At 38.6% G+C, this 20,778-nt stretch overlaps 1 protein-coding gene across 1 annotated transcript in view; it reads left to right on the forward strand.

Moving 5' to 3' along the window:
* TMEM150C (transmembrane protein 150C) overlaps positions 1–14,637 on the forward strand; it is a 16,569-nt gene extending 1,932 nt beyond the window's left edge. The window contains exons 4-7 of the mRNA XM_015586037.2: positions 1,127–1,194; positions 6,954–7,081; positions 9,725–9,902; positions 12,410–14,637. Coding sequence (XP_015441523.1) covers positions 1,127–1,194; positions 6,954–7,081; positions 9,725–9,902; positions 12,410–12,618 — 583 coding nt within the window. The 3' untranslated portion in view covers positions 12,619–14,637. The remainder of the gene's footprint in view (positions 1–1,126; positions 1,195–6,953; positions 7,082–9,724; positions 9,903–12,409) is intronic.
* The last annotated feature ends 6,141 nt before the right edge of the window (positions 14,638–20,778 follow it).

Consider the following 20,778-nt stretch of genomic DNA (forward strand, 5'->3'; position numbering starts at 1 on the left):
AGCATCTCCTATAGGCTCATGGCATGCACCCGGGGCCTGGCACACCTGGGTTATGGGCCATGGCTCCACCTGGGGCACGAACCCAGAACCTTCTGCGTGTAAAGCAGACGTGCTAACCACTACACTATGGAGCCACTCTGACTTTCTCACTTTTTTGCAATATGGGTAGACTGAGAATTTTCCAAATTGTTAAGATCTGGTTCCTTTTTACTTCACAATCCCATCGTCAGATCATTTTTCTCTTCTCACATTTTACTGTAAGTCTGGAGGAACCAAGCCACTCCTTCAACACTTTGCTTAAAAATCTCGTCAGCTAAATATATAATGTCCTCACTCCCGAGTTCTACCTCCCACAAAACACGAGAACACAAATGCAATTCAGCCACGTGCTTCGCCGCTTTGTACAAGCACTGCCTTTGCTCCAGTTTCCAATAGCATGCTCTTCATTTCCGTCTGAGACCTCACCAGAATGGCCTTTACTGCCCATTTTTCTACCAACTTCTGTTTAGAATTACTTAGATATTCTCTCAGAAGACAGAAGCTTTCTCTATAGCGCTCCTCTTTCTGAGTTCTCACCAGAATTGCCTTTAAAAGTCCATTTATGGCAATATAGGCTTTTCTAGCACGTACCTCAAAACTCTTCCAACCTCTACCTTTTACCCGGTTCCAAAGCCACTTCCATATATTTATGTATTTGTTACAGCAGTACCTCCATTTCTCAGTACCAATTTCTGTTTCAGTCAATGTGGGCTGCTAAATAAACGTACCACAGACAGGGTGGCTTATAAACAAAAGAAATTTATTTCTCACAGTCTGGAGGCTAGAGGGTGCCAGCATGGTTGGGTTCTGTTGAGAGCCCTCTTCTGGTTTGCCAACTTCTTACTGTATCCTCCTTATTTGGTGGAAAGGGGATGGAGAGAGGCCCCTTTTATAAGGTCACTAACGCCATTCGTGAGGGCTCTGCCCTCATGACCTAATCACCTCCCAAAGGTCACACCTCCTAATACTATCATGTTGGGGGTTAAGATTTCAAAATATGAATTTTCAAGGGACACAAACATTCATTCCACTATGGAGGTTTATAGATTATAATATAGTTATGATAAAACATTTCATATTTTTCAAGTATTGCAGGCGATGAACCTCCTGCAAGCTGTGTGTTTAGTCAAGTTATGAACATGGCAGCATTCCTAGGTAAGACAATAATAACGAATTTTTTATGTACTTTGGTATATTTCTATTTATTTATTTTCAGTTCTCCCAAACCCAAACATATCAAAAGATGGTGGGGTCCCTCTCACTCTCTGCCTCTGAGAGGAGACCACACTCTGTCTGGAGTGTTATCCCTTTTCTAATAAAGTTTCCTCGTGACGCTAAAAAAAAAAAAAAAGGCATGGTGGGCTTAATTATAATTGAGTATCATATCATGGCAATATCCTGAAGCTAGCTTTTGTTTTGAGGGTCTTTTTCTCATAAATCCCTTTATGTTCACCCTGCTTACCTCACAATTTGTCTTCCTTTTACCATCTTTATCATTTCAGTGTATTCTTAACTTTATTTCTTTTGCTGCACAAAATAATATACATCACATACCATAAAACCCAGCTTGAGAATATAATATTGTACAATATGTTTGCCTTAAAAAGAAAGCCTTATTTTTTCCTTCAGTGGAAAAGATGAAAAAATGCATGGGTTCTGTGATAACTGTTGATGTGTGTGGATATCATTTTTAAATCTAAAGGTCAGCATTAGCATTAGGGTGACACTCTCCCCTGTGCCAACGCACGTATCAAGCTGGCAAGTAGAGATATAGGTTAAAAAAAAACCATTAAAGAACTTTCATACTCATGTTTGGCCCTAAATTCCCCACTTTTTCTTCAGGGCCCAAGGCCCTTATTTAATATCCTGTGCCCTTTATTCTGTGAGTGCCTCCATGACCTGGTGGTCCTCCAGGGATCACGGGAACCAGCCATGCTCTCTATCCTTTTCCAGTCGGCCTGCTGTACCATCTCCTCAAGGCCAGGCCTCCCCATTGACTTTCAGAAGGTCAACCAACTATCATTGTTGCCATGCTGTGGGGAACTGGCCAGTGACAACTAATTATTTCAGCAGTGGTTTTCTGGAAGTGAGAGATAAAGTAAGAGATAAAGACAATGTTATTACTGAGAGAGTAAATGGTTTTCATAGCATCTGTCCTCCCAAGAGGAGACCTGTTATTTCATCTATGTATAATTCTTTCCGCCCCCCACCACACACACACAGTTTCTATTCACTCTTATTTTTAAATGTTTCCTATAAGAAAAGGGAAGACCTGAAACCTCACTAGAAAATCAAGGGAGATGGTTGGTCCAGCATGTAACACAGGCAGAGTCTTAGTTGGTTCAGAAGGCTCAAAAAGTGAGAAACAGAGAACACTCCTTGTGAGGCCCAAGAGGCCTCTAAGAGAAGCACACTGGGGACTTCTCTATAGTTAGTAAGATTGTTCCCTGGAGCTAACCTTTCCTTACCCAAGCTTCCTCAAAGCATATTCCAATTCACCTAAGCAGGAAGTTTCTGGAAGGAATGGACTGCTACGCTAGCACTAAAGAGCAGGTTCGATATACCCTGATGCTGGAGTTGCTGACTCTTTAACGAAGCTCTTCTCTTCATGCCCCTGGCAGGCAGTGTTTTCATGTCCCAGATATTCCCAAATTCTGAGAAAGGTAGTACTTTCGGCAGCTGGTGCACATGTGGGCAGCAGAGCCAGTCCTAGTCACTCAGGTTTTATCTTCACGGCCTTCACCCTCAGAGCTGCCAGGAGCTTTATACTTGAGCTTTTTTTCTACTCTTGACACGACTTTTCTGAAAAGATCTAATAAACTTATTCATACCAAGGCATAAATGACTGCTAAGGAGATATTTTCATTTAATAGAGCACAAAGTCCCGAGAGTGAATCTTAAATTGCAGGGTCAGAGACCATCCCCAGCCCCTCTGCAATCACACCACATAGGCCTGCAGGTTGATACCTACTCATACGATCATCCCCTCAGGCGCAATAATAACAATAATTAATGACAGTCATTTATATTCCAGGCACACTGCTAAGAGCTTTGCAAACGCTACCCCATCTAATCACAATACAGAGGAGACTGCCCTTTTTATAAAAAAGCCGTCACGAGCTATCTGCCCTCCATTGGGCTTTAAAGAAACCAATGAACATGTTGGAAGCCACATACTGTTTCCTTCATATCCTTAAGAAAAAATCAGTATTTCCAAGTAGTCTTTAGGGTATAATCTAAAAAATACCAGTTTGCACAGCTCACAAATCTATCCAGTTATAGAGCTGATGATTAATTAATTATAAAAACATTTCCCCAAACAAATGAAAACAAGTTCCCCTCTTCCAGACGACGCTTGTCATCATTTTACACTCCTGTCCTTCCCTGCTCCACCAAGAAGCAATTAAGTTTTTATTAGCTTTCCTGCTCTAAAATACTGCAGCATCCAGTGTTGATTATCATCTTTCATCATTTTTGGTGCCATCTGGTGGACACAAAACTGATTAAGATTAGTGTTCAGTGGGAGTAATTATTTGTCTACTCTGCAAGGAAAGTTAGTTTACTAATGATTCTCGCTCTGAACCGTGGATGCTTTCATCTCCCCAGGCCTGTCCTGTCCAGCCTCAGACTCTTACTTTATTTATTTATTTTTTTTCCCCCTCAGACTCTTACTTTAGATGACATAACTGACTTTCAGAAACAACCTGCACTGCCTATAAGTCACTGCTTTTTGACAGCTATGTATAGAATATAATTTAAGTCTATAAATGAGTTTGGATAGCATTTATTAAAATTAATTACCAAAGACCTTTTATCTTTCTGATGCACTAATCAAAAATTGAATGCTCAATTATTCTCTTTACAGAATTAGTTATGCTCTTTGTCCAGAGTCAACACTTTATTTCTCCTGGGGAGATGGGGCAAAGACCTAAGACAAATTTTTTAAGGGAATGTTATTTTTTGCCCCGGGTGATGGCGAGGACAAAGCTAATAGCTGAATGATTTCAGTCCCCTAATAGCAGCCATTCTCCCTCCTTCAGCCAAAACATATTGATTGTCGTGTTCTACTGCAGTCATAAATAGGAATTATTGATGCATAAACAATAAAACTAAACTAAACAAAAGGAATTTGGCCAGGCACCAGTTTAGAACTGCAATTAAGAGCTGTTATTTATTTATTTTTTTTTTGAGTTTGAACTCTAAAAACCAAGTCAGCCTCAAAGTAAAAAATGTATTAAAGCAATAAGCAATTGTTTTAATATTTGTGTTCTCTTAAAATAGATAAATTAAAAAGGGATACCTATAGAGCAAAAGAACTATTCTACATACCAAAAACAAAGGTAATTTTTAAAAAGGTTTTCTAAAACTGTTAATAAAATCTAAAATTTTTAGTGAAACTAAAAGTTATATCTATGGATCAAAACATTAACGTGATAAAAATTGATTAGCATATATAAAGATGGCTTTGAGTCTGCCCTACTACCTGGAAGTCTTTTTCAGGGACATATAATTAAACCACTGCTTGGTTGAAAATGGACTTTATAACAGATAGTCTGAATCTGCCTCTATTTAAACCTACTTCTAACAAAACTGTTAAAGGACCAAAATCTTTACTATTTCCACCACCCTAAAAATTCAACTAGAATCTATTTTGAAAGGAAAGTATGCCTAGTCTGAGCTGATTAATAATGAAGTTAATAGGTTAAAGGGCAAAGTGTAGTGTTTCGAATGTAATTCTGGAAGTTCAGAGTGTTTGGTTGAATTTCTTTCATCAAGTAGATTTGCTACCTGCTTAATTTCATCATCTGCTCATGATAAAATGATTTTTATCATCGCTATTACAAATGGGAAGGCTAGCAATACTAGGACAAAGAGAATGATACGTGTCCCATTTTTATTGGAGAGAAATAGGTAATGCAGAGAGTGACCATCAACTGACTCTCTCCTCCTGGGCAAATGGAACAAACTGACATCAAGAGCCATTTCAGTGTCTGCTTCAGCAGCAGTTCAGAGCTTAGGTCGAGGTTCCAGCAGGATCCTATCCCTCTAAACTACGTGACAACCAGAGAGCTCCCAGAGTAATACTTTTCACTAGTCATTTTTAGAAGAAATGAAATATGCTGTCTTGGTATTTTGTTATTATGCCCTGACTAATGTCCATACACAGTTAGTTAGCACATGTCTCCCATGGTGCCCTGTGTTGAGGTTTCTGGTTTTAATCTACTGGCTTCTTTATCTGATGGTCACTTTGAATAGAATGCTTATATTGACTTTCTTCTCTCCCCACTTCCTCCCCTATTCCCATCCTAAAAACTAATAAGTTGTGCTGATTTTTTCATCCTTTAGGGTAGTTATTGTCATTATTAATGGACTTCTGATATACTATATCTCCTAAGTTCCTCAGACCAGTAGTTTGGGAAACTCTTGTCAACTCAAGTATAATTTATTAATTTTATGATCAGTAGTGGGCATTAGCTGAAACCTAAATATACCAAAAGCTAAATTTGAACTGAACAACTTGCAATTTTGTATGTTATGATTTATTTCTCTTTCGTCTCCAAAATTTAAATTTTCACCAAGTTGTATATCACTCTTTGAACAGAGGTACTTGGAACTGGATGTCAACTCACTGAGCTTATTAGTTTCATAGCTTGAAACTATGAAATTCAGCATACTTGGGAAATGCAAATTTATGGTTGGGTTTTCTTTATTAATGGTTAGTAATAATGGCCTGTGATCAAGGTAAAACCTTTAGCAAATAATTACTTGCTTTTAATTGCTGTATAAATAGGGTAATTTTTGAATTTCTAATTGTCTTCTCCGTTAAACCTGAATGTCAAAATAAATTGTCTTAGGAAGTAGTATAAGTGCATTTCCTTTTATGTAGATATAGTTTATATTAATTGCAAGTGCCTTTTTTGTCATTTGTAAACCAACTTGCTCAGCTCTTTGTATAAATATGAAACTATCCCTAGACTAGGCAGTTAATAAAAGGGGATTCTCAGGTTAGTGGCTTGCATATGGACTATCCTCAAGGTTACCGTTAGAAGTCAGGTTTGAAATCTAGGTAACTTCACTCTCTCGTCAGGTTCTCTGACAACAATTTGCTTCAAAAGATAGAGTGGTTCTTTTAAAATAAGTAATTAACATCATTTGGAAGAATTGAGCTTCCTTAATATAATTAGCTTAATTTTTAATATACACCAGACCCCAAAATCTGCTGTTAAAAATCCAGATTTCATAATTTGGTCATTGTAAGTGCTCTAATTTGAATTAATTATCATTGTCCTTTGATAAGAACACACCTTCCAGGTGGAATCTGAGGGAAGTGGGTATGAACCAGTAATAAAGGGATTTGTACACTTGCCTTTATCTTCCTTCCTATCCCCAGGAATGATTTCTGGCACAGGGACCAGCAGGTTTGTCTAGATGTGGAACCTTGTCGTCTCCCCTGTGTTTTCCTGCCCTCTCTGTTCTAACACTGTTCTAAGCTAAAGGATGATTGAACCGGTGAATTTCCATGCCATGGACTGTCTTTATCCCTATTTTATTTGTTGTGTGTCAAGCCTCTGCCGTGTTCTCCTAAGCTAGTCTGCCCTGTGCTGACCTGGTTTTTGAAAACTCTTTGAGGACAACTCTATTAACTGTTGTTCTATCATCCTTGCATCACCCAAATAACATACAGCACTGCTGCTTCAACTCTGCTCTGCTTCCCCCCAGGTTAGATGTAATAAAACATCTAAATAATCATAAGCATCGCATGGAAATTTTCTTTTTAAAATTGTCATTTCAGAGATTTAAAAATGCACTGTGGTGAAAAGTTTGATTTTGTACATTGTGGCTTTAGAACTCTGCCTTATAGTCTGGATATATGATTTCAATTTTTTAACTGTAACATTTTGTTTTATCCCCAGCTCTTGTGGTAGCTGTTCTGCGCTTCATACAACTGAAACCAAAGGTTTTAAATCCTTGGCTGAATATTAGTGGATTGGTTGCACTGTGTCTGGCTTCCTTTGGAATGACCTTACTTGGTAATTTTCAGGTACTTCATTTGGCCTTTTTCACCTCCATCTCACACTTTACCTATATATTATCATAACCACTGAGAGATAGTCACTGTATGACCCATATAATTCTGCTTAAATCTTAAAAGCAACTGCTAATAGTGGTTCCTAATATGCACAGGTTCTCCAGGCATCAGCCCTTATGGTCTCTCAGCCTGGTCTACCTACGTTTGCCTTACATACATGACGGTGTTTACTAGGCATTAGAATTACAGCATGGTTATTAGGAAAAGTAGCTACCAAAACAGCTGTATATTTTCTGCAAAGGATTTCAAAGTGCTTCATACTTTTTTCCTAATAACTTGTATCCTAATGTTCCTTTCTAGAATCCTAATAGGATCATTATGGCCTTACTATAATTAAACATTTTTTCTGGATGAAAGCTTGCATTTCAGAGTAGCAAGCTCACATGGGAGTTAAGTATGAAAATCCAGAACTTCTCTGGAACACCATGACTTGTGTAAAGATATACTAATACTGACTCTTCTTCCCAGAGATTTAGAAGCCTGAGGTCACAACATTTAAGCATAATTTCTCTTGCCAATACCATCACTCAACTCTAGACCTGAATGACTTCATTTGTAAAATAGACAAGGAGACCCCTGCACTGTTACAGTATTTGTCTGATGTCCCTGCCTCCTTCCCTTCCCCAGCATCCTCTAAACTATGCTACACACTGCTGCTAGAAACTTCCTTCTTATAATCAAACACTGATCCTGACACCTCTCTTCCTTCTGTTGAGTAAAATCCAAATGGTATAGACATTCGAGAAAATATGGTAGTAGATTTTCTAAGACTGTCTCTTGTCCTAACCCTCAGTCCTGATAATGCATAAAACCAGGCTAACTCATTCCCCAACACTTTCCCTGGTACAGAGTAGCAATTCAGTAAGCATTTTTGACTTGATGGGTTGTTTGACAGAGGCAATCCCACCAATTCCTCTAACTATTCTAGGTCTCATCCCATATAGATGGCAAGGAAGCTGCATTCATAGATCATATTGGCTAGGACAGTGAATTATCAGAATATTTGAGAGTTTAGCCTGTTAAACTCCAAAATGTTAGGGCGTTGAGCATTTTTATTGAGATTTTGGTGGGAGTCTTTCCCTCACCTGTCTGTGCTACAGGTGCTGGCATGTCGTAAAGTACTCAATAACTATCATTTCTCTCTTCTCAGACTTGGATGGAAGTCACTAAGTAGGCACTGTGCTCTTTACTAAAGTCCCAAGAGAAACCCAGAGATTGGGTCACTTTGGTGAACCACAAATAGTCGAAGCCGTGAATGATGACATCTGAAGGACATTTTCTGGAATATCTACAGAGAATATACAAGAAACAAATAACAAATTAGTTGCCTGTGGAGAAACCAGGTGGCTAGTATCTGGCATGGCAGACAGACTTTCCAATCTGTATACTCCTTTTATAGTTTTTATAAGTTTGAACCATGTAACTTATTATATATGTTTTTAATTAGGTTAAAAATAATAAATGAATAGGGTTTAGAAAACCAGTTTCCTAGAAGTAAAATTTGATTTGAGGAATCATTATTTAAAATAAGCTTTGAAAATATGTCTTTTGAACTATGAGAGGAAAACGTGAGGATTAGTGGTACTGTGTCTGGCACTCTTCTTCCAGAGAAGACGTGGGAATCTCACAGTAAAAAACAGAGCAAATTGTAAAAGGAAAGTAATATTGATTTCATACAACCATTGTTCATAACAATGACAATAAAACATCTGAAGACAATGGCAATTCAAAAAATATATTTTCACCGTGTTTTAAAAGCCATCTCTTCAAAATAGATTTTATTTTCCTATATTGGTATTTTAAAATATGTGTAATTACTGAAGGTGTTTTAAGTGACAATTTTTTTTAAATCGGTGGGTAATGATTTGGGGGCGTTTACATTTCCAACCCCCAATTGAAATAACCCAGATGGGTCTCCTTTGACTCATTCACTCTCTAAACACTTTGACCAGAAATCTTCAAACACTTCTAATGGGTCTACAGATACGGCAAAAGCTCATAGGTGGCAGTTTTATTATAATAGGAAAACAAAACAAAATCTCATTAACAATGAATTGGTCACATTACAGAGACGGGCCAGTTTTATAGGAGTAAAGAACAGTTTTATTAGTTGTCTATGCCAATAAAATCTTAACCTGCTTAAAATTTGTCCTCCTCAATCAGTAAATACACAGCCAGATCCCAGGTCTCATCTTAGTCTGAAAAGTAAAATTTGGAGTGTATGGTTGTAGAATCTTTGACATTTTTTTGTGTAACTTTCCTAGCTGTTTGTTTGTTTGTTTTTCTTTTACTTTTCCACAAAGCTTTTCTGGAAAATAAATTCAAGGAATAGATTACTATTGCCCGTATGGCTTTTCTAAACAACTGTTTTGAGGTTTGGGGGTACTCTTTATTTCCCTTCTTCCCCTCAGAGTTCAAACCAACTGAAAACTGACACAAGAAGCCAATGGAGATGAAGGGCTAATCTTTCTAAAATCTATCATTCCATTATTGGAATATCTGTTTTTTGACCTATTTTTCTCCCTCACATACTCCATTGGCTTTTATGTCTTTTCTAAATGGGCCTCCACACGTCATTATCTGTTCATCCCTTAGCTCACAAATGATGAAGAAATCCATAATGTTGGAACCTCCTTGACATTTGGATTTGGCACCTTGACCTGCTGGATCCAGGCTGCATTGACACTCAAAGTCAACATCAAGAATGAAGGACGGAAAGTTGGAATTCCACGAGTTATTCTCTCGGCATCTGTCACTCTCTGTGTAGTCCTCTGTATCCTTTGAATGTGAACGGGTTCTTTACCAGTGAAATTAAAACACAGATAACTTATCTATATAGAAGATGAGAAAATTGCCATTTCTCAATTAGTTAGGATAGTGTCAGACCATCTCCAGATCTTAGACAAAACAGAAAAGTAAATCGGTATAAAAACAAAAACTCTCAGACTTATTTTTCATGCCAAAGAGAAGATGGAGAACTAAAAATAAAATAAGCTCTGCCTTCTCAAGATTGTTTCAGTTGTTGAAATGATGTCATGCATTCTCCTAATCACTAATAATGTAAAAGTTCCCCTTTATGAAGCACATGTGCAATGCATAACGAAGAGAATTATGATTTTTCCCTCCATCTTAAAAAAATATTCATTTGTGACTTTATTAATCATCCTATTATTTCATTTAATTTATTAACTCTAAAATGAATTTCAAGGGACAAATACATTTATAACTCAAGAAAATAAGCTTTTCTGGAAAACAAATTCAACAATTAGGTACTGCTGCATATATAATTGTCCTAAACAAATATTTTTGAGGGTTCAAAGTGCTCTTATTTCCCTTCCTCCCTCGAGTTTAAACCAGTGGAGAACAAGGAACCACATGGGGATGAAGAAATCAGCTTTTATTCCTGCTAAATTTGGAAAGGAAAATGCCACGGGCGTCCTATCTCACACCCTGGAATTAAACTTACCCACTCAGTAGCAAGTAAAGAAACCAGGGAAAGGAAGAGGAGAGCGCTTCGCTGAGCTTTCCCCTTCAGATATCGCAGAGAGGGTAGTCTAAGATGGAGCGCAGGGACTCCGCCTGCTGGTGGCATGGCCCCATGGAAGCCAGCCAGTTCCAGTCCCACTAATCAGATTGCTCATTTGTTCCATTGGACAGAGCGATCATAAATGGTCACTCTTGTAGGTCCTCAGGAAACCAGAGGAGATCATGTCCCTAGATGGTAGACTACATAGCTAACACAATCACACATCTTCAGTCATGTAATAGCCGGTATTTATGGGGCACTTACATGTGCGAGGCATTATCCTAAGCACTTTAGATGTGTCAGCTTCCTTAGGTAAGAATAGAGAAGCACAGAGGTTAATTTGCCCCATATCGCACACAGTATGTGATCTTGATTTAAACTCAGGCTCAGTTCTTGCACTTTTAACCATACATGGTCTTTCTGTAGAGAACGTGGCTTTAAAATATGAAAAGACTTGGCGCTCAGAGATAGTCTCTAGTTAGTAAAGTATTTGGAGTCTGTTATTTCTTCTTCCCTCACAACTGCCATGCAATCATTTTATTGGGGTTTTTTTTCAAGTTCCGCAGTCACACTTTAGGACTTGAAAATCAAGCCAAAAAAATTTCTCATTGCTAGCAAACTGATAAAATATTTGATGAGTGAAAAGGTCAAAATTCTGCCAGTGTGAGATTTAAAGATTCATCCCTTCCCCATTATCTTAAGTGATAATATTGCTTTGGCAGTATTTCGAACCCTCAGTCAGAAGAGTATGTACAGACTTTAAATTGTTCCGAGCTTTGAGCTTATACCAAACAATTCTGCCATTTTACTTCTGAACGCTTGGAACCATTTCTTGGTTCTCAGGTGAATGGATCCAGGCCTAGTCCAGAGAGCAAAGTTTGGCTGAAATAGTTTCACATACTCTGAAAATTTCCCAAGATTTTAAATCTATGTTCTGAAGATAGAACATTTTAAATCTATGTTCTGAAGATAGGGGGCATTTCTGATTTTTCTGAATAAGTGTATTTAGTCCTTGGCCTCTTGGTCTTTTCACTGAAGCATGCCGTAAACCTTTCTCAACACACACACTACACGTATATTCAGGCATAGGAGTCTTATCTGTTTTTTTTTTTAATGCATTTTTTCATTTGGGCACAATTTTAAATGTGACACCAAGAATGAAACTAGCCTGTGAAGTATTGTCTGAAAGACAGTATTGAAAACTAGACCGAAGTGGAAGAGAGACCACTTAAGATATTATTGGTAGCACTGCAGAGACAAATGCAGCTTATATGGAGGTCGTTAGCAAGTTGATATGTTCAAAATTGTTTCTGAGGATAGAGTGATGACTATGACTCCATAGTCATTTGCAGTGTTTTTTAAAAGATAACTTTATTTTTCTGGCCAACTACTTACTTTGGAATTGTAATTCTCTTGCTAATCTCACAGTTTATTAGGTGGCTGTAGAGTGGTTGAGTGTATGGCTTGGGACAGAGTGCTTGTGTTTGAATCCCAGTTCCATCAGTTAATACCTGTGTGACCGCAGACAAGTTGCTTATCTATTTGGCTTCAGTTTCCCTATTTTTAAATGAACCGATAATGATAATAGGACTGTCATGAAGATTAAGATATATTTTCTGTGAAAGCAGCTAGAAGCATGTCTGGAACAATGTAAGAGTTAGATAATGTTATCTAGTGAGGGGAAGAGCCAGACTTTTCCTATAACCTGTCTGCCCAGAAGAGAGCCCATTCTTTCCTTGACTGCTCCTCCCCAGACTTCATCCTCATGGCCCAAGGCATCCACATGTATGCAGCCAGGGTCCAGTGGGGCCTGGTCATGTGCTTCCTGTCATACTTTGGCACGTTTGCTGTGGAGTTCCGGCATTACCGTTACGAGATTGTTTGTTCTGAGTACCAGGAGAATTTTCTAAGCTTCTCAGAAAGCCTGTCTGAAGCTTCCGAATATCAAACTGACCAGGTGTAACCCATCAGTTTTTCCTCACTGGGGAGGTGGGTGTGACAGTGAAGGAGGGGCCAGGAGGACACACTCATAGGACTTGACATATAACCTCATGACACATTTTACAGACACACACACACACGTTCATGGCCACATTTGCCAAATGAGCTTTTCAGGGTGAGTTATTTCTTTTAACATAAAAGCACAAGCCCTAATGTGTCGAAATACACCCTGTTACACTGAAAATATATGCACGACAGAGCAAAAAGCTTGTGCACGATCACCTCTTTTCCCTCCCACAATACTCCCTGCTCTTCCCATGCTCTTTGCATATTTCAGACATCGTGATCATCCTGCCATAGGGTAGGGCAGGCTAAATGTCACATGGGAATAATGCCAACTCCCAAAGGTGCCTTCAGATCCAAAGGGCTTGGAAGCAGCTCACGAGGAAGTTCTGAATCTGGCACTAATACTCTTGAATGTATAGAGTATCATCTAATCGGACAGAAACTGTATAATGTGACCCTGTGTAACCTGTAGAAAGGTAAGGGATCAAGGATAGGACTTTTCCACAAAAACTCCATCATTGTTCAGTGGTTGGCTGTGAGGATTCAGTGAAAAGAATATGCTACAAACTGTGAGAGTTGGAGCCCACCACCATGGTTTGGACTTTACCGTGACAGAAATATTTCCAAATGTGAGTATTTGTAGGGACCTGGCCTACCAGGCATGGAACAGATGGGGCAGCAAGGGTGTCGTTTCGTTTTTGCTTTTATAGTATGCTATGTATAGCTTTCATGTGATGTTTCATGGCTTGCCTTTTTTGAAGTAACTACCAAGGGTCTCTCGAGGCTTCATGGACAAAGAAGATGTAGGCCACATGCGAGAGATGAGCTTGTTTTGAGTTCAACCATGATAAAAGAGAAAAAAAGGTGACCTGCAGGCTTAATTTGCTGCTTTTATGTCTGAAGCTACATGTTCACAGAAAAAGCACAAAGAAACATGTGGAGGTAGTAAAAAGAGCTCCTGCTTGACATTTATAAAATATAGGAGTTTTAGAGCATCTTGTTACAAGTCCAAATCAGGGGAGAGTTTCTTAATATATGTCTGTAGCTCAAATTTAGTATTTTGGGAGAGGTTAAGGGCTTTTCATATTTGGAATTTTTAGAAGCCAATCAAAAGATTACCCTCCCCAAAAAACAAATTGGTACAGCTGTCCCCTACTGCCTAACACATAGTTCCCACCTGCTAAGAGTTTAGAACTCAAACTGTAGGCCCGGGCTTTTGAGGCTATGCTTCACAGAAAAGAACCGAATTCCAAATTCAACATGTGTTGGAGTAGGTCATTTGACAGACCCTTTGTGCGTACACTGTGTTTCAAGAAATTCCAGATTTACTTTACAGGGGACTGGGATTTCATGGAATATAATGTGAAAAAACATTATTTTTTAATTCAACCTAAACTCAGCTTCTTTAGGGGCAGGTATCAATGACTTTTTATCTCCGTATTTATCTCCACCTCCTAGCACAGTGCCTAGCACATCATAGGTGCTCAACAAACGCTGTTGAACAGAATTATTGGTGATTTAAGGGTAGGCAAAAGGAGTATCAGAGAAAGACTCAAAGATGAGTGAGAGAATAGAAGATGACTATTTCAAGGAAGACAAGAATAGAAGAAATCATGAATAAGGGTCAGATAGAGGAGTGAGAATACTTATAAATGTTAAGTAAAATGTGGGGAAAAAAATCAAGCAGAGAGTATTCTATTAAAAGGCATCTTAATTGTAAATAATCCAAGGTGACATTTATTATTTTGGAATACTGCTTTTGGATTTTTTTTTTCATTTTTATATTTTAAAGTTTTTATCAGAGGACAGACAGAGATTTATGAAATTTTCTTTTACTTTACACAATCCAAATTAAACAGCTTTTGGTGATGCACTATACACTTTCTTAAGAGCATATCTAATAGCACATTTTAGCAGAATCAAGCAATGACTGGCGTTATTCATTGGGATCTGACCACTAAATAAAATTCTTTTATGCAGAATTGTGATTTGTCTCTTACACTAACATCTCTTCTCTAATACTGAAGCATAGGTAAACTCAATGAGATATTATGTTGAAAATGAACTTCAGTGTTTTGTTGGTAACATATTTCTAGGGTGTTTTCCAATACCAACAACCAATTCTCTGATTCTCTGGACACCAACTAGATGTCCTACAGTTTTATCCAATTCTGACACTAACTACCCAGAATTATTATCAGACTCCACAGGTTTAAGGGAGTCCCACAAGACTGCCCTCACTCAGATGCCAGCTGCAAGTATTACCCACACTTCTATCCAACGTGGCTATAAAATTGGAGAGTTCGCATGACTCCCTTCCCTTTTAAGGTCAATAATTTGCTAGAGTGGCTCACAGAACTCAAGAAAACCCGTACTTCCATTTGCCTGTTTATTAGGATGAGTTAAGTTTATAAAGGGTATAACTCAAGAACAACCAAATGGAAGAGATGCATCAGGCAAGGAAGGGGAGGGATGGAGGCAGAGCCATGCCATCTGCCCAGCATTTCGATGTGTTTACCAACCCAGAAGCTCTCTGAATCTGTTCAGGAGTTTATAGAGCTCAATTTCTAGCACCTTCCCCCACCCATTTCCTGGAGGCTGGTCAGGAAGTCTAATCACTTGGTCTTTCTGTTGACCAGCTCCATCCTAAGACTGTCTAGGAACCCCACCCTAAGTGACCTCATTAGCATAAACTCAGGGGCTCGTGATGAATAGCAAAATACACTTCTATCACTCAGGAAATTCCAAGAGTTTTAGCAGCTCTATAGCAGGAAGTAAGGACAAAAGCCAAATATATTTTTGTATTATGCCACACATACAAATAAAGATAAAGACTACGGAACCTCCTAGGAGTCAAGAACCACAGTCCTCTTGTAAGAGGACAAGACTAGGGACTCTGCATTTATAATGACCAGCCCTGGAGGACCTAATGCAGATGAGCTAGAGAACAAAGTTTGAAATACACTAACCTATGTTTTTGGTAGTCCAGCTGTCAAAGAAAAGTTCTCCTGGTTAAGAGAAACATATATTTTTAATGTTAACATTTTAAAGGTTTGATAGTTTTGTATTTAATGGAGAACTGACAGTGAGGTAAAGTTTTATTACCTGTGTTGTTGATTGAGTTTTTTTGTTTGTTTTGTTTTTTTTGCCTGCCCCGGCATAGGAAAGTAAAATCTTTGTATCCTAAAATTTGTAATCCATTGGTTATAGTGGAGCTGGAACACCACTGTTTATTTTTGTCCTTAGGTATTGTGTCAGTCAAGATAGACTGGGTTTTGCCATCCCAAGATGAAGCTAATAAAATTAAAGTTTATTTCTCACACTAGATGTCTCTCCAGGATTAGCAAGGGGTCTCTGCTTATTGCTATGATTCAGACTCTGGCTGATAGAGGCATCTCCACAATTGCTGACAGCCAAGAAAATGTGACAGACTGTGCACTGGTCATTAAAGCTTCTGCTGGGAAGTGACAGACATCACTTAGGTTACATTTCACTAAGTAGGGCAAGTCACATGGCCATATTTGAGAGTGGCACTCCTAACATGCCCAGAATGGGAGAAACATTTGTGAACAGCCTGGTCACCACCAAAGGTTTCATATTAAGTTTTTCAGACTTCTTTGGTCATTGTCATTCCTTTGAAGTGGGAGTTCCAAAGAATCAGTAAAGGACCCATCATCATACAGAAGTAGAGGAAAGGGTTTGTCAGTAGGGCTGAGACAGAGCACCAAATTACAAGTATGAAGAACAATCCAAATAATAGCAAGAACGATGCAATTCCTCTAAGCCTAAGGACTCTTGGCCACATCTAAAATATGTTATATTGCCCCAGAGTAGTGAGAACCAGCAGTTTGGGGGAAAAGAAGAATTCCACATATAAAATAAGTTGATTTTCATAATCCTCAGCTCCGTATCAGTTCAGATTTCCTATTAACACTCTCGAAGTGAGGGTCCCAAGAAACAGCAAATATCCACATCTGAAGTCCAAAGAAGGGAGTGTGGGTGAGAAGGCTAGGTCTGTCACTGGAAAGCAAAGATCTTTCTTGCAACATAAAATATACTTCTATCTTTAAAACAAAAAGTCCGTATTTGCTGTCTCCAATCCCTCTCTCCTAATTTTCTCCTGAACTGACTCCAATCACTTGCTCCTATCACTCCACTGGAATCGCTTTACTCAAGTTCTCCAAAGACCCTGTAATGTTAAATACAAGTGGTTAGTTCTTTTAATACCTTACCTAGACCCATAAGCAACACCACAACATCATCCCCTTCTCCACCTCCCCGCTTAGAACACCTACACTTGGCTTTTAGAACATTGTGCCTTCTTAATTTGCCTCCTGCTTTACTGTCCACTCCTCGGTCTCCTTTGCCAGGGCCACCTTCTCCCTGACATCCTAATATTGGAGTGCCTGACGATTCAGTCCTTAGAACTCTTCCCTCCTATCTATGCTCACACTCTCGGCGACCTCATCCAGTCTTCTAGTTCTAAATATTGCTATGTGCTGATCTCTCCCAGCTTCTCCAGCTCAGACCTCTATCCTAAATGCCAGACCTGTATGTATATTCAACTACTTTGTGACATCTCCACTTGAAAAGCATCTCAGATTTAACACATCCTGAGGAGTCTTCCCATCTAAGTACAACTCGTCTTTCAGTTGCTCAAACTGAAACCTTGAAGTAATCTTTATCTCTTCTTTCACTCCCGCCCCGTATTTGTCAGCAAATCCTGTTTGCTCTATCTTCAAATTATACTAGAATTTGTCCACTGCTACCACCTGGTCAAGCCACTTCCATCTCTCCTACATAACTGGTCTCTTTGCTTCCATTATTTGCTCTCTTCAAACTGTCCTCAACGCAGCAGTCAAAATGACCCTGTTAAGTTATCAGACCATCATCACTCCTCTGCTCAAAACCCCGGCTTCTTTTGTACTTAAACTAAAAACTCCAATCACAGAAATGCCCTACAAGGCCCAACTAGACCTGCCTGTCTACCTTTCATTCCCTCTGTTCCAGTCCCTCTGCCTCCTTGCATTGCTCCAACAGCAAGGTATACTCTGCACTTCAGGACCTTTGTACTTTTTGAAACTACTGGCCTGGTCCATCTTCCCTCAGAAATTTAAATCCCTCACCTTCCTTATCTACTCAAATGTTACCTTCTGAGACCTTCTCAATCTCGAAAATTTAACCCCCTCAGGCCCAACCCAGCACTATTACTCTTTCCAGCTTTATTTCACTTTATAGCATTTTCTAAACATGGTCCTGTGATTAAAATTCTAACATGCATAACAGTCTAACACATTTTACTTTACTGATTTTATTATCTTATTCTCTCCGCCTCGAAAATTCAAATTCCTTGAGGGCAAGGATTTTTGTCTGCCATGTACTTGGCACCTAGAATAGTTCCTGACACGTAGTTAAGTGCTTAATAAATATTTTTTAAATAAATGAATGACAGGTAACTGACTCCCTCTTTTTCTTTCTTCTTCCTCTTTTTTTTTGTTTTTAAAGATTTACTCTCAAAAAAGTCATTTAAGAAACAATGATAATGTCAGATTTCAGAGGATACAATTGTCCTCTTGCTCTCATAGCAAAGTTATTTCTTAATGGTATCTGCAGCAACTAGTACACATTACGTACCCGAGTTCTAAATAGGACCTGAAATAATCCTTATGCAAACTGTGTCAGTACCTGATTTCCTCTAATGTAGCTCTAAAAATAAATTATGGCGATAACTGGGTCCTTACCCGAGGAAAATTGCATATATTTCATGTGTTTAAGACAAGATGCTGAGCCGACCCTATAGGTTATACTCAGGTTCTTAAATTTAACTCATCATAAACTCTCCCTACAAATGCTGTTTTGGTCAGGATAAAGAAAAGGATGTAGGCTGTTGAATGAATATTTCTGTAGAAAGCAGAACTAAGGGATTCATTCAACACTCAACATTAGAATAACTTCTAATACTTCTGAATTTTTGTAAACCAAATTTAGATTTGTAGCCAGGGGTATAGTTAAGAGGAGGAAAGAAAAGAGCTTTGACTAAACACAGAGCAAAGTCGATTCAGGGACTAGATATAATCCTGAGACTAGCCAGTGACTTGCTGTTTGCATTGCCCTAGTAGGAGGGAGATATCTTTCTCAAAATACAGTGGACTTCCACATCATATCTATTAATATTATCATTACTTGTCCTTGGAAAGCTTTAAGTTTTACCCCTTTCTACTATGAAACCTGAAAGCACTATGCCTATTTTTGGTAAACTTTTTCTACTCCATTGCATTTTATTCTGTAGATAATAATGAACTCCTGAAGTTCAAGCACAGGCTGTTAGGAATGGGAAGAATGAGTTAGTGAGGCACTATGAAAAAGACAATGGATGTCACTTGTTGGCTATATAAGGAAGGGAAATCAGATATTCTGAGGAAGCCTGGGTCATTGGGAAAATGGGACACTTGCAAAATCTAGGAAGACTGTTCGGAGGGATGGGGAGAATAGACAATCTTGATGCTCTTAACTGCAAAGTCCAGCACAGGCCCCAAAAAAGCCTAGCTGTGCTGAGAGGGGTAAAAAGTCTATCCACTGCTTGGTACCGTTTGATTTGCTTGGTGACTGTTCCAGTTACTGTGGCTACCTAACAAATTACCACAAAATATAGTGGCATAAAACTACTATGCTCACAGATTCTATGGGTCAGGAATTCAGACAGGGCCTGGTGGAGAAAACTTATTTCTGTTCCGCATCTGAGGTCTTAGCTGCAAGACTTGAGGCCTGGAGGCTGGAGGCATCTGAAGGCTAGTTTATTCATATATCTGGAGAGTGAGGCTAACCTTCAGTTTGGGGCCTCAGTTCCTCTCCACCTGGGCTAATTTGGGCTCCCTCACAGCATGGTAGATGGCTTTCCCAGAGCAAGTGTCCAACACCCAGATCCCAAAAGAGGATGTAGAAGCCATATCCTTTTCGTAACGAAGCCTGGAAAGTCACAAAGCATCACCTCTGTTGCCCTTCTTTGATTGGAGCTGTCATAAGCTCTCACCCAGAATCTCAGAATGAGACTTTATTTGGAAATAGAATCATCGTAGATGGAATTAGGTAAGATGAGGGGTGCTAGAGTAGGCTAGGCCCCAAACCTAATACTACTTATATGCCTCTCAGAAGACAGCCATGTGAAGACACAGATATACAAGGATATTGCCATGCGAAGATGGAGGTAGAGATTGAAGTAATGCCTTTACAAGCCAAATAACATTAAGGATTGTCAGCTGTCACCAGAAGCTAAGAGGCTTGGAATAGATTCCCCTTCAATGCCTCCAGAAAGAACCAACTCTGCTTACACCTTGATTTCAGACCTGGCATCCAGAACTATGAGAGAATAAATTTCTGTTGCTTTAACCTACCCAGTTGGTAGTACTCTGTAAACCTAGGAAACTAATATAACAGATAAATAGTAAAAGAAAATATAAATATATGTATTGTTTATAACTCCTTTTTTTCCCTCCAATCTGATTTAAAAGACAACTACATAAAGCAATAATTATAAATCTATGTCAATTGGCATACAATGTATAAAAATGTAATTTATGACAATATAAGTAGGGAGATCAAAGTTTTATAGCCTATTAAAACTAAGGTAGTATTAATTAGAACTAGACTGTTATAAATTAAGATGTTAATTTATAATTCCCAGAGTAACCACTAGGAAAATAACTCAGGAATACATACTAAAATAAGGAACAAAAGCATTAAAATGGTATACTAGAAAATATATATTTAACACAAAAGAAAGCAGTAACAGAGGACTGAACAAAAAAAAAGATATAAAAATCAGTTTTGAAGTACATAATACAATATTGTTGACTATATTCACTATGCTGTGCATCAGATCTCCGGAACTTATTCACTTGCTAGTTGCAAGTGTGTAGCCAGTAGCAAAATGACAGAAGGAAGTCCTTATCAGTAATTACATTAAATGCAGTGGAGTAAACTCTTCAGTTAAAAGAGACTGGCAGAATGGATTTAAAATCATAATCCACTACACGCTGTGTATACAAGACACATTTTAGATTCAAAGACAAAATTAGGTTGAAAGTAAAAGGATGAAAAAAGATATGCCATGTAAATA

This window comes from Pteropus alecto, unplaced genomic scaffold, assembly GCF_000325575.1.
Source record: "Pteropus alecto unplaced genomic scaffold, ASM32557v1 scaffold161, whole genome shotgun sequence".
NCBI classification, from domain to species: domain Eukaryota; kingdom Metazoa; phylum Chordata; class Mammalia; order Chiroptera; family Pteropodidae; genus Pteropus; species Pteropus alecto.